The 13982-nt window shown below is 45.1% G+C and overlaps 1 protein-coding gene and 1 long non-coding RNA gene across 4 annotated transcripts in view; one reads left to right on the forward strand and one right to left on the reverse strand.

Annotated features, from left to right (window-relative positions):
• CUX1 (cut like homeobox 1) overlaps positions 1-13759 on the forward strand; it is a 402508-nt gene extending 388749 nt beyond the window's left edge. For both annotated transcript variants that reach the window (XM_073315649.1, XM_073315650.1), the window contains 3 exons: positions 4866-4946; positions 9835-9899; positions 11169-13759. In XM_073315649.1, coding sequence (XP_073171750.1) covers positions 4866-4946; positions 9835-9899; positions 11169-11229 — 207 coding nt within the window. In that variant the 3' untranslated portion in view covers positions 11230-13759. The remainder of the gene's footprint in view (positions 1-4865; positions 4947-9834; positions 9900-11168) is intronic.
• LOC144929524 (uncharacterized) overlaps positions 1-13982 on the reverse strand; it is a 169614-nt gene that overhangs the window by 100083 nt on the left and 55549 nt on the right. For both annotated transcript variants that reach the window (XR_013634785.1, XR_013634786.1), the window contains exon 3: positions 2335-2380. This is a non-coding gene — a long non-coding RNA (uncharacterized LOC144929524). The remainder of the gene's footprint in view (positions 1-2334; positions 2381-13982) is intronic.

Consider the following 13982-nt stretch of genomic DNA (forward strand, 5'->3'; position numbering starts at 1 on the left):
TCCAGAGCATGATGCTTCTAAAATGCAGATAAGCAGAATTCTATCCAGTGTGATGCCTCATAGCCCAGTTCTGCTCTTCACTAACACTCACGTTGGGTATAGCAGCTTTGGTTATACAGGTTTCCTGCTAAATAACAAGTTTTAAGCATATTTGTTCCTAAAGAAAGAAAAGCAGTGGTTCTGCAAGGTGGAGGTATCCTAGCACTCTCAGCAGGTGCGGTCTCCTCCTGCCAGCCGATGGAGTCGAGGAAAATGAATTCTCGTGATGGCCTTCCCCCGTAACACGGATAAGTCTTGTCTAAACTGGGAATTTGACAACAAAATTCTCACTGGTTAGGGAGCACAAGTGTAGACAAGCACCTGCGACTGGATTTGGGATTATACTAATTAAGGTAGGCTCTAAACTAGAGCTGCAGAGGTAACTGGGCACAGTACCATAGGGTACAGGATCCGATTGCTGTTGGGATCCAGAGTGTAATGCCTGGGTGGCTGGAGTGACCTTTGAGAAATATCAAACAGATTAAGATTATTTTGTATTTCCAATGGTGTTAGCCCAGACCCCTGGGATCTTTAGCATTTGGCCCAGAAATTGCCAATTTGCTGTCCTAACTCTGCGTTCTTACACCACCCAGCAGTTGTTGATTTGCACAGAGATGGATCTGATATGGTTGCCAACTGACTTTTCAGCTGGTATCCTCTTCGTTATTCAAGCTGCCTTGCAAAACTAAACCTGCTGGCAGATAATCCTCCCTCCCCATCCTGCTTCTTCCCTCAAAGAGAGCTATAAAAACCCTCTCTGGGTATCGAGCAGAGGCCACTGGATGAATGTGTCTGGAATAGTAACGTCTCTGCGGCGCAGTGGGAGGAGGTGTGGAGCTGGCAGAGTGGGCTGGAAGGTGCTTCACAACTCAACGCAAGGTGTGTATTTCCATTCCAGCGGCTGAAGCCCCGCACAGCGCAGCCTGGGTGTGTTTGGTTTCAGCAGTCAGAACGCATCGAGCTCCTGGATACTTTGCGAGCCGGGCAGTTATGTCCATCAGAACAGATCTATTTCATTTGGCTTGTAGGGTGCAGCACGTGGAGAGGGAACGGGCTCCCGTTCAGTGGGTATGTGCATGTAGCTCTTTTTAACATTAAGCGAGAGGAACATAGGGCTGTTCCAAATCAAAGGGGCCTGAGGTGGAGCCTCCTTGGGGGGAACGGAGGGCAGAGAACTGGTGCCTTACTGCCATGTGACTGGCCCGTGGGTGACATCTCTTGCTGTCGCTATCAACCTTACTCTCTGAGCCAGATCCTGCTACTTTAGACATCAATAGCAAAACTCCCACTGCCCTCCCTGAACAAATGTGTTGTCCCAGTTCAAATTTAAATCTTGCTTTTCCCAAGATTTGACTTAAATTTGAGTTTGTGATGTTAGCAGCCTCAGGCACTGGGTTGAGTGTTGTAATGCGTTGATAGTCCAGCGTGAAAGGGGTTAAACATCTGGGATGGTTGGCTACAGTACAAAAATATACTGTATTACAAGCAAAACAGTCTTTGCACCATTCACATAAAATCCAAGCAAATGCCAACATGAATATGGATAAGGTGGAATGCTAGCGCCTCAGTGAATCGAAACAACTCATTTACAAAAAGCGGACTTAAGGGAGTTATTCCTCTGGATATTTAAGAACATAATCTTGTTTGTTTCAGTAGTGATCTCCATTGCCTTGAGTAGCTGAAAGGACATCAGCAACGAATTGGTTTGGGTGTGGGTTTTGTTTCTTTAATTCCATCCTGTGAAATCCCCTGATAGAATTTTGGGGGCTTAAATGAGAATTTACTTTTGTCCAGAATTTGTCTCTGCTGTTAAAGCAGAGATAAATTCTGACCCCATGTTTGTAAAACAATTCCATCCTGGATGATGATAGGGGTTTTAGGTTTTCCCTGGCATCCTGAATGTCCCAGAGGAGCGGGCTATGGAGATTTTCCCATTTTAGTCACCAGCTCAGATTTGACCCAGGTCAGTAGTGACTGAACATCATTAACACCTGACAGTTGTTTGCTGCTGCTCTCCAAAATGAGCAGTTTGATGGCAACACAGTTCTTGTAAGAACAGGTGTGCATATCACAATTTGTAATGACATCCTGGCCAGGATTCAATGGCCATGAAGGCTGAATCTCCCTTTCATCTCTACCAATGAGCCTGCTGGGTCGAAGCTGAGGCATTTTAGCAGGGCAGTGTAGATGCCCATCCTGGAGATACACAGAGGGGACAGTCTCCAGGGATAGCTCCCCAGCACGGATTTCATGTAAAGTATCTAATGTGTATGAATGTCATTATCGGTCGCTTACCTTGAAAAGGCTCAGGTGGGGGCTGCACAGGACCATAGTTCACAACCTGGGATGGGAAAAGGTGAGTGTTAGTTACCCCGCAAAAACCTGGTACAGTGAGCTCATCTTGAATGCTGCTCACCAGTGTGCAGCAGAGGGACGTCTATGAGGGCCCCAGGTGAGAAATGCCTACCCACATGCCCACCAGTCAGCAGCTCAGGGACTAACTGTGAAACATCAGAAAACAGGGGAAACAAACTATTAACTGGGGAAAAACCAACCCGGTCCTTTGGTAAAGACAGGAGGGGCCTCTTGGGGCATCCTGAACTCCTAATGGCTTGTGTTTTTCTTCAGTATGAGGGCCAAGGGCTTCCCTCATTGGGCACAGCCCAAGTCAACACAGGGACTGTGAGGACTTCAAAGCACCAGGCTCCCTGCCCACTACCCCATTCCCCCTACTGCCCTCTCCAGATATGCTAGGTATTTAGTCAGGGGATCCGTGTAGCCAGTTCGCAGAGCCCTGCTCTTGGTTCCAAACCGTGTCTATGCTACAGTTGTACATGGACTGAGCACGCTTTCCCACAGTCTGCTCCTTCCACAGCCTCATGCCCGCTGCACTGGTTCTCCCTTCCTTTGGGTCCAAGGCTCTGCTGAGCACAAGGCAGGGGTTGGGCTATGCTGTATTATCAGCCTGTATTACTGGCTCTAAAACTGAATTATTTTTTGCATCTGTAGGTTTAAGCTAGACCTTTAAGGTAATGTTGGGGGGGAGAGGGTTGCAAGTGCATCTTAGTAAGAGGATTTTTGAGGAATTTTTTAAATGCAAATCTCTTCTCTGTCTCAGATTGGTGTAGGATTTTCAAGCTGAAGCGGCCTGACAGCACTGCAGAAGGTACCTGGTGCTGTGCATATTGTACAGAGTTCTTGCCAGCCCAGTACTTCAGTCTGCTCTTAGAAAGGGACTTCCGCAGCAGCAGCAGGGGATCACACTGGAATAAAGGGGACTAGGAGGAAACTTCCCTGAGGGCAGTTTATCCCATAAGAGCCATGCAGAGTTTTTTGCATCTTCCTTTGAAGTACTTGGTACTGATCTCTGTCAGAGAGGACACTGATCTAGATGGTCTAGTCTGGCACTTGCTATGTAAAGAGCACGTTTCAGCCAAGAACAGTTATTTTGCCTGTAATTTTTTCTTCTCATTGCTGCTGCTAATTAACAACATAGAATAAATTCACCTCCCTGAACCCAGGAGAAGGAAGGAGCAAAGGGGCTGGGAAGTTTGTGTAAATGCAAATACTGTGTCTAGGCTGAGCTCCTTAGAGACGTGTCTGAGCTGCTGGATCCAGATGCAAACTTCCCCAGAGTGTTCGGATCCGAGCTTTGCTACTGCAGATGTCAGGATGTGAAAGCCCCCTGAAATCATCACCTCCATTAGCTATACAGCAGCTGGAGTATGTGGGCAGGGCTTAAACTCGCAAGGCTCTGAGCACTCATCTCTATCTAGCAAAGCCCTTACGCACTTGCTTAACTTTCTCCATATGAGTAGTTTCATTGGGTACATCTACACAGCAATAAAAAAACCTTCAGCAGCGAGTCTCGGAGCCCAAATTGGATGACTCAGGCTTGCAAGGCTAAAAGTAGCAGTGTAGAGGTTGGGATTTGGGCTGGAGCCGGGGCTCTGAGCCTCTTCCCTCTTGCAGGGTTTCAGAGCCTGATCCCAAACATCTACACTACGCTCTTTAGCCCTGCAGCCTGAATCAGTTGACCAGGGTTCTGAGACTCGGAGACTTGGTGTGCAGACCTACCCATTGCTGCCAAAACCCTGAGCCTGCTGGGGCCAGAGAACTCAGCACCTTGCAGGACTGACCCGTTAATCATACCTTCCAGGTTCTGTTTTGTCTGTCTGAGCAGGTGTGTGGCGCATGCTGCCTGGGGTATAAAGCCACAAAATGAAACCTTGTTTAATGTACTCTGAGCACACAGGTTTAACGCACTGTTTACAGGTTTGGTAAGGCTGCTTGGATTTACGGAGAGAGGGGAATGAAGTGGGCCAGAGTGAGAAACAGAATGAGGCAATCAGGAGAATGATCTTCCTTGTCCAGGTACAAAGAATTGGTTACCTCTGAAACATGCAAGAAAGTTTTTAAAAGTAAACAACTTTAAACAAATATACGGTATTCTGGCTGGCTTGAATGGAACATGCCTCCTCTCAGGGTTCCAGTGGCTCAGACCTAGTTCAGATGCCTGCTCCACCACAGACCCTGTGTGACCCTGGGCAAGTGACTTGCTCTCTCCTGATGCCTCGCTTCCCCATCTGTAAAATGGGAATCAGAATCCTTCCTTTCTCCCCCCACTTGTCTGTCTTGTCCATTTAGACTGGAAGCTCTGTAGGGCAGGGACTGTCTCCTGCTGTGTGTGTTCTGCGCTTACCACGTTGGGGTCCTGAGCTCAGCTGGCGCCCCTCTAGTGGTTAATGTAACAATAAAAATAATGTGGCCAAAGTAATTTTGCTTTAACTGGGCTGAATCTGTTTCTCGTTCTGATCTTGCTGTAGGGGCGGCTGATCCTGTCCAGCAAGGCAGCTCGCACTGTTGCGTTTTTCTACACCCTCTTGCTGCATTGCCTGGTCTTCCTGGTAAGTGTTTAAGTCTAAAAGGGGAACTGATGACTGCTTACAATCATGGCCGGAAAATACCCCATAAAGTGCTCAGCTTTTCATTTTAAACCAGGAGACGTACTCTTGCCTCTTCCAAGTAAGTGTGTGATAGCTCATGCATCCGTGCACCAAAAGACACATAGCACAATGCACCCAAGGAGATGGGGAGACAGAGGCACCGAGGTGGGAAGTGACTCACCCAGGGTCACGGTGGGTAAGTGGCAGACCTGGGACTAGAACTCAGGTGTCTCTTGATACCTTTCCCTGATCTAGCTGTGAGGCCGCATTGTCTGTGAAAAGAAAAGGAGGACTTGTGGCACCTTAGAGACTAACCAATTTATTAGAGTATAAGCTTTCGTGAGGTACCTCTACACTGCAATAAAAGACCTGGGGCTGGCCTGGATCGGCGGGTTCAGGCTAAACATTGCACTGCAGATGTTCAGGCTCGGGCAGAAGCCTGGGCCCCAGCCCAGGCCCAAATGTTTACACTGCAATTCTAAGCCCTGCAGCTTGAGCCCTGCAAGCCTGAATCGAGTGACTCGGGCTCTGAGACTCAGTGCTGCAGGGTTTTTAGCGCAGTGTAGGCAACATACACATTTTGTTGACATGCTAGTCTCTTACTTCTCTGCTTTCAGATAGTTGCATAGGATTTAGCCCGATTTAAATGCAGGAGTCCTTGGGAGTTCCTACAACTTGACAGCATTAGGGCAAACCATCCACTCACCAGGGTTTTAAAGGCTTTTATTAATCTAGTCATTCAACATGAAGTTCAGAGTGTAAGAAATTTTAGAAATAAGAAATGTCCCTGTGACCCAACATGCTGGTCTACGTTTGGCTCACTGTGATCTCATCTTCCTGCTTTCTCATCACGCCCCCTTAATCTCTTCAGAAACAAATGGAGATGGTTCTTGAGCTCAGTTAGTCTCTGCTTTGCCTTTCTTGGCAATGTACTACAGTACCATCTTTGCCTTACACTCTGCAGGACACAGTTCTGCTAGTGAGTCCTACATTCCCCTAGCGTCGATACTTTTAGTTTCTAAACATTTACCAGTGTAAATACACTCCCACACATCTCTCCCTTTCATAATGTTAAAAGTCTTAATTAGGTCACTGCAATGTCTCCTCTTCCAGAGGGAATAATCTCCAATTCCATTGTGGGAAAAGTCCTATAGAACTTAAGTGTTAAAAACAACCTGGGTTTAAAATCCTGTAGAATTGTAAAAGTCCTATACAGGTGAATAGACCATGATCTCCTTTCTGTAGACAATTTAAAATTTAGATAATCCTATCGGGTTTAACAGAGAATTATATCCTGGCTATAGACTTCCATAGGTTGGTTTAAAACTTCTATAGAAAAGTTACCGGTCTCTAGAAATATCCCATAAAGGTGTCCCTGTCTAGTAGCTGTGTTGCTTTAGCCCCTATGAAAGCCGCTCACACGGTATTCCCCAGTACTAGCAAACATGACAGTGTTGTCATTGTATGCTGTTGTGTTTTGGACCAAGGCAATTCTCGGCTGCTTCGCGAGCAGCAAGCAGCCAACACGCAGTGTCTTAGCTGTGGCTATTTGGAATTCTGGCCCTCACTGCATAACTGCAAAGAAGTGATACTGATGTGCTTGCTACAGTCTTTTGGACCTTGGACTTATTTTGCCTTTTTTAATGCAGCTGTGCCCTGATCCAGTGATTTTTCCACAACAACCCCCCAATGTCTTCTGGCTGCTCTGTATTTCCAAAGGCAGGAAGCTGCAAACTGTGGATTTTCCTTTCCCAGTCGGTATGGCCCCAGTCCTGTGATCAGATCCAAGCCGGAAGCCCTGTTGACTTTAATGGGGCTCGGCATAGGCAGCCTCCTGTGAGGGTCAGTTTGCAGGGTATGGATGGAAAGTCCCAATATGATCCAATGGAGTTGGATGGCTGCCCACTCAGACCAGATAGATAAAGGCGGCCTCAATCTGGCAGTTCCCTTGTGCTCAGGGCTGTGTTCACAGCTGTCTTTTCCCCCATTTTGTGAATTTCAATTCCCCCTAATGTGGAGGCCTGCTGAATGGTATTTCTGGAATTACAGCATTTCCCCAGTGGCAGGATTGTGCTTCTGAGTTGCATAGGAAGTATCAGCAGCAGATGCCCAGGTCTCCAGCCTATATTTGTAGTGGCATTGGGCTTTTCAGTCTATCCTGGTTTAAAGTTTTATTTACAGAATTTCTGGGGCATTTATCTGTCATGGGAGGGAAAACTTATCAATGATTAAATGAGACAAGATGAAAGACAAACGAATGTTTCTACCCAGATTTTGTCAGAATAAAGCCAACCTGCAGTCATCTTGTGGGGAAGAAAGCAAAGAAATACCAAGTTAAGCTTCATTAACGTTTAAAATGTAACTGGAAACTATTAGGCATAGGAATTACATGGATGGAATAATCTCATTCTGTCTAAACATCACAAGACCAGAGCTGCAAAGCCATTGACACCAATGGCCTTTGGATCAGGCTCCAACTGCAGACACTTAACAATGGGCTGGATGATTCTGTCTGATCCACTTCTACCATCTGAGAAATGTTTTTCCTCTTAATCTAGAAACAGAGGCCTTCACCTCCCTCCATCTGGCTTCCTTTCCACAAATCTTTTCTTTCTTCTCCCTTTTGTGAATTTCAATTAACCCTAATTTGGAGGCCTGCTGAATGGTATTTGTGGAATTAGAGCATTTCCCCTGTGACAGGATAATACCTTCTTACAAGTCACGAAGGCATTAGCACATCAGCTTCAGCAGCAGATGTGGAGGTCTTCTGCCTGCATTTGCAGCCCCATTGTGCTTTTCGGTGAAGTCGATTGTAAAGTTTTATTTAAATCATTTCTCCACTCCACACTTATTATATGTGTAATATCAAAGATGGTCAACAGACCAGTGAGATGTACAACAGAGGCCACCATACCACCGCCCTCCTCTTCATTAATGGAAGCGAGGATGTATCTAGACCTACACGCCAACAAGCTAAACATTTCAGGAGATGGCACTTAAACGGAGGGATAGCTATTTTCAGAGGTACTGAGTAACCTAAGCTCCTATTGACTTCAGCTGGATTTGTGGGTGCTCAGCGCAGCTGAAAATCAGGTCTCTGGAGAGGCCTGCCATTTGCACATTACTTCTGTCGACGAGTTTAAAGAAGGGCAAAAAGGAATAGAGCCCTTCTTATTGACACAAAAGGCATCATTGTTTTAGCTTGAGAACTGCTCTTTAGCAGCTTACCCATTGGTTCAGTGAAAGGCACTGCATACACTTCTATGGCTCTGTGAGTGCTATAGTGAAAATCACTTTTCATTCATGGATTTTAGAACACACTACTAAGACGGGCAAGGTACAATATTCTGGTTTTATAGATGAGGGGAAACGAGGCTCGGTAAAGATAAGTTATTAGCTAGTGGTCTCAAAACAAGTCCATGGCAGAGCCAGAATCAGAGTCCAGGACTCCTGACTCCCAGTCCAGTTCCCGACCTGCTGGGCCATGCTGTCTCCCTATTGTTAATTTCACACTGCATCAATGGACCTGGACAGCCCTGTAGCCTCTTCTTCTGCTAACTCTCCAGTTTATCTCCATTCATGGATTTTAGACCTTCCCATTCCTGTAGTCTTATTTCCTCCCCTTTACGTTGCTCTGTTTGCAGAGACCCTCTGCACATTATAGGTTGCAAATTACAGCGTGCAAAACTAATTCAAATTTGGTAGGCAAAAGTCCTAAAACTCAAGGGAGGGGAAATTGAAGCTTCTGGTTCAGTTTTATTTTCTAAAAATTAACCCTCATATGTAATCATGTAGTATATTTAAATCTCTTAGTAGTGGTGGTAGTTCACAACTGTGTTCCAACCACACAGCTCTTCCTTAATGTGCTCTTTAATCATGTATTGAAAAATTTCATATTCTTGACCACATTGAAATCCATCCACTGGAACAGGGGCAGGCAAACTTTTTGGCCTGAGGGCCAGATCTGGGTATGGAAACTATATGGCAGGCTATGAATGCTCATGAAAGTGGGGGTGGGGTGCGGAAGGGGGTGAGGGCTCCGGGGTAGGGTTGGGGGGTGCAGGAGGGTGCTTCGGGATGAGACCAAGCTGGTTCAGAGGGCAGGAGGGGCATCAGGGCTGGGGCAGGCTCCGGGCAATGCTTACCTCAAGCAGCTCCCAGAAGCAGTGGCATGTTCCCGCTCTGGCTCCTACGCGGAAGCGTGGCCAGGCAGCTCTGTGCACTGCCCTGTCCACAGGCACCGCCCCTGTAGCTCCCATTGCTGTGGTTCCTGGCCAGTGGAAGCTGTGGGGGCGGCACTTGGGTTGGTGGCAGCGTACAGAGCCCCCTGGCTGCTCCTACGCACAGGAGCTTGAGGGGGGACATGCTGCTGCTTCCAGGAGCCACGCAGAGCAGGGCAAGCCCTGGACCCTGCTCCCTGGTGGGAGCTCGAGGGCTGGATTAAAACATCTGGAGGGCTGGATGCGGCCCTCCGGCCGTACACTGCCCACCCCCGCACTAGAACATACATAGTTTTATGGCTATGAAAAACCAAGAGACACGTGCATCCAAAGCATGCACTTACTATTCTACCCAGCCCCTTACTGTGTGCGTTTGATTGACTGGGGCAGACAGTTATTTCTTTAAGGCTGTAGCAAACATTTCTCTAACAGACATGGATGAATCAGACCCTGTGGTTATGTAAAGCAATACAGCATCACAGGGGGTTGGTCATCAAAGTCTGGTTGGTGGCTTATGCTAAGAGAAGTGAGATGCTGGTCACAGCTGCACTAATTTACTGAGCAGAAAGTAAATACAGGGGGCATCTCATTGCAATGGGAAACAGTTAACAGCATTTCTTATTTCCCAGGTACTCTACAAAACTGCTTGGAGTGAGAGCGTGGGAAGGGACTGCACTGCTTACTGTGCCAAGAAGTATGTATGAAAACAGAACAATTCAGTACAATCCAGATTTCAAAACAGTTACTGTCTTGAGAAGAGGAGCAACTTTGATTTAACCAAAGGAACACTTGGGCTTGCAATCACTTTCTAAACACACGGTCGCATTAAAGTGCAGTTCTGTTCTGAAAAACAGCACCTTATTTCAGCACATCAGTTAGTTCCCTGTGACTACTTTTAAGAGTCTTATCTACTATCTTTAGTATCGGAAGTAAAGGTTGACTCTTAATAGCCCTGCAAAGGCAAAACCAGTTCAGACAGAGCGAGCTGAATTTTGTTCCTTCTTGTGAACCAATAGAATTATTAAGTTCTAATCATGACACCTTTATCAGCAATCGCTAATAGGATTTTAGAGATGTAACCTAAGCCTTAATTTGGTGAGGAGGACATTTTGCTGGTGAAGATGCACAAGAATAAAACAATACAGGCTCAGCTTGCTGGAGGGACTGTTTTACTCATTAGAACTGCAAACCTTTAAGACAATAAACATGGAAGCCTGCTGTACCATATCTACACGGGCTTACGGAGCAGAACACCAGTTTTGAAATTAGCTGCAGAATGACAAATACCTGAGAGATCGATTAATTTGGAGACCAATATTTTCAGAAGCTGAGGGCCTAATCCTGCAACATCCATGTGCACAAGTAATCCTCTCGCGTAAATGAGGGTGGAATAAAGCTTGGTGAAGATTTTCAGCCACAACTTTTTTTCCACTGAAAAATGTAGATTCAGATTAACTGAAACACGGGGAAATTGTGTTTAATCCACCAAATGGTTCTGGTTAAAAATCCCCACAAAATAAAAATGTGCTATTTTTAAACTACTTTGTTTCAAAATGTACCTTCCATTTTTTCAGTATTCAAAAAAAAAATTAAACACAACATTGTTTTGAGTCGAATGAAACATTTTAAACTGAAATAAGCTTTTTTCCAGTTTGCCAAAAAAATTTCATTTGGGGTCAACCCAAAATGGGTTTTTTCCCCCCAATTTTTTCAGAATGGCTAGCAAAACAAAACAACAATCAGTTGCTCCAGATGTGAGTAAAGACATCCAGATCAGGTCCCATGATTTGTTTTCAGCTGCTCTGACTAACTCATAGGGATTTCCTGGTGGTGTGAGCGAGACTATGGTCCTGATTATGATAGGTGTTGTTGGAAGGGCAGTCTGGCTTCATACTGATTTCAGTGTGTATTGGGTCTTGCCGTGGAACTTGTGCTGATTCATTATTTAACTTGTTCTTTTCAGGTATGCTGATCACTTGCACAAGTTCCATGAGAATGGAGACAATGGCGATATGTGGCAGTGAAGGCTGGAATCGAGGCTCTTCACATCCCCAGGGATTGTTAATTCCATCAGTAGCATTTGGCTGCACTTGTTCCCATGTTTTCTGTCCCTGCTGTGACCATTGTGCACAGACAGCTGCTTGACTTGAACTTTCTAAGATTACCTTTGTGCTTTGTAAGATGGAGAAGCAGTGATCCCTTCCCCACTCTGACACTTGTAGGTTAGAAGCAGCAATGATGGAGTGTCGTTTTGCAAAACATAAGTGTAAGGAAGCAGATTCCATCTGGAATCGTAGAAATTCTGTGTATTCCCTTGGGTGATGGTGTCTGAAGCTTTAGGAATCTCCAAAGTAACTTGGGGAGAGTTCATCCTCATTTCATTTAGATTTGCTTTACAAACCTGTAGGAGGTAGGGAACTGTTCTGTTGAAAGCTAACATCTTCATGTAGCTTTTGAGGGCTGGGGAACAGGGTGGGACCCTACTTTGATGTAAGCACCACCTCGTAACCTCTTTGAAGTCCAACACACTAGCCTGGCTAAACCTCCCATGAAATAGGGAAAACTGACCCCTTGAAATTAGTGGCTTTTACAATGGCCTTGTATTTAAAAAATTTGTTCATGCTCTAGCAAATTCTTGAGTGATCAAAGACTACAGATTTTACTGGACTTTGAAATGGCTTGTTGCAAGAGCCTACAATAAATTGTCTTACCCTTTGTGAGGTCAGTCATCCAGAGACAGGAAAACACTGTATTTCTTATTGAATTAAGATCTTGTTCAGCTCTGTATGTAATCTAATGTGCATTTCTTGAGGCCTCTGAGAGTGCTGTCGAGTAAAAGCTGACAGGCTTTTCTATTGGCATTATTGAACTGGAGACTGACTTACACTTGAAATGGACTCGATGTTTAGGATTTAATTGGCGTGAGGGAAGTGTGGCTAATAAGCATGGAGCTCATTGGAAGTGCAGTGGGCACTCTCGGATAATAGAAATGTTTCTGCTTTGCTGCAAAGGATGTGTTAGCACAGTGCAAGATGTCTGATGGGCAAACTTGCTTGCATTGCAGCCTGGTGGGTAAGTGTCTGACCCTTCTGGGCTACTTTTCAGCTTGAATGAGTTAATTGTTGACCGTGGGTTATTTGGGGGGAAATCTGACTGCTCTGCTAATAAAAGTCATTGATTTAGTTGGGGGAAAGAAAATACTTGGTAAGCTGATTTATATAGAGCTTGTAAATTCCTACTAGGATTCCACGTTCCTGCAAGGTGCTGAGCACCTTCCACTTCTATTGACTGCAGTGATCATTGAAAGTACTCAGTAGCATGCCAGATCAGGCCCTTACTCTATAGTTAATAGTACGGTCCATTCTTGCTCAGTTAAAATCCCCATTCTAGGCCACAAGACTGTTGTTGCCTTATGGTTAATATTGCATAGCAAACCACACGCATGTGTTAGTAAGTGTGGTTGTATAAATAGAATACGCAATCAGTGATAAGACTTTCCATATGCCATGAGCAATGAAGATCTATTTATAGTTGCTCAGCCTGTAGAAAACAGTAAAATACTAATTGCAATGAAGATGATAATACACAAGGACCAATCAGCCCCTGTCTATACAGAGAGGTTCAAGAAGACTCAGGGCTTGTCTAGGGGAGAGAAATCTGCCCTGGATGTGATAACAATGTGGCTAGATGAGGGATTTGTAGCAGTGTAATGGTGGAAAATGGGATGTGCACCAGTAAATTACTAGTGTAAATCCTGTTTTACATTGCAGTGACTCTACTGGGGATTTACCCCCTTCACAGCAGCACAAAAATAAAATAAAAATAGACGGGGCCGAAGTATTGGTGTGTTTGTTAAAATGAACGGGACTCTCTAAACTGAACAGGCCGTTGCTTCTTATGAAGCTGCAGCATTTTGTTTGTTGTCACTATTTCCTCTCTTTGAATAACTCAGTGATAAGTCTTGCGTCTCAGAGATTATGATCAAAACACAGCCAATTTTCCATAGATTTGTATCCAGCTCAGGTCTGTGCTGCTGCTTCAAAGTAATGTTTATCAGCATTTTTAAGAGGAAGGCAACTTTATCTGAAAGGACAATCTCTCCAGCTTTCGAGAGATTATGCCCCATCTCTCTCAGGGCCTGATTACGTGTGGTGCAGAGCACCTTCCAACTCGCATTGATTTCAGGGGCAGCAAATGGGGCTCGGCCCTTGCAAGATTGGGAACGTAAAGTAGACGTGAGCTCTCAAAGACCAGAGCAAGTTATGGGTGCTTTTCACATCCAAAAAGATAATGATCTTTATATATGGAATAAATAGGTGTTTTGCTGTCCTTGCTAAAAGAGCAATCTTGGTAAGAATGGGACATTTGCTAGGCTAGTTTCTTTTAGGTTTCATAGGGAAAGTCAGGCTTACTTTATTTAGATGCTATATTGCGTGTATTAGAATTGCAAAACATGCTTAGAAATTGGCACATGTAATCTTCCATAAATGATTTAAAATAGATATTATTGAGCTATGCAAGACGTGATCAAATAAACCTAGACATGCATCAAGACTGATTTGCCTTTGTGGTTCTGTTTTTTACAAGCAAGAAGCATCCCAGTTCAATTCCCAGCTACAGGAGGACAAAATTTGCAGTTAGTTTTAGAAATCCAATCCGACAGCTAAAGTAACTGTTTGAGGTCTTGCACAGTCGGAAGGAGCAGCATCTCCAGCCCTGTAAGGCAGCTTTGGTCCCTGCTGTGTGAGGATCAGGGCCACCTGCAGTTGAGATGAAA

The sequence above is a fragment of the Lepidochelys kempii genome, chromosome 17 (assembly GCF_965140285.1).
Source record: "Lepidochelys kempii isolate rLepKem1 chromosome 17, rLepKem1.hap1, whole genome shotgun sequence".
Classification (NCBI taxonomy): domain Eukaryota; kingdom Metazoa; phylum Chordata; order Testudines; family Cheloniidae; genus Lepidochelys; species Lepidochelys kempii.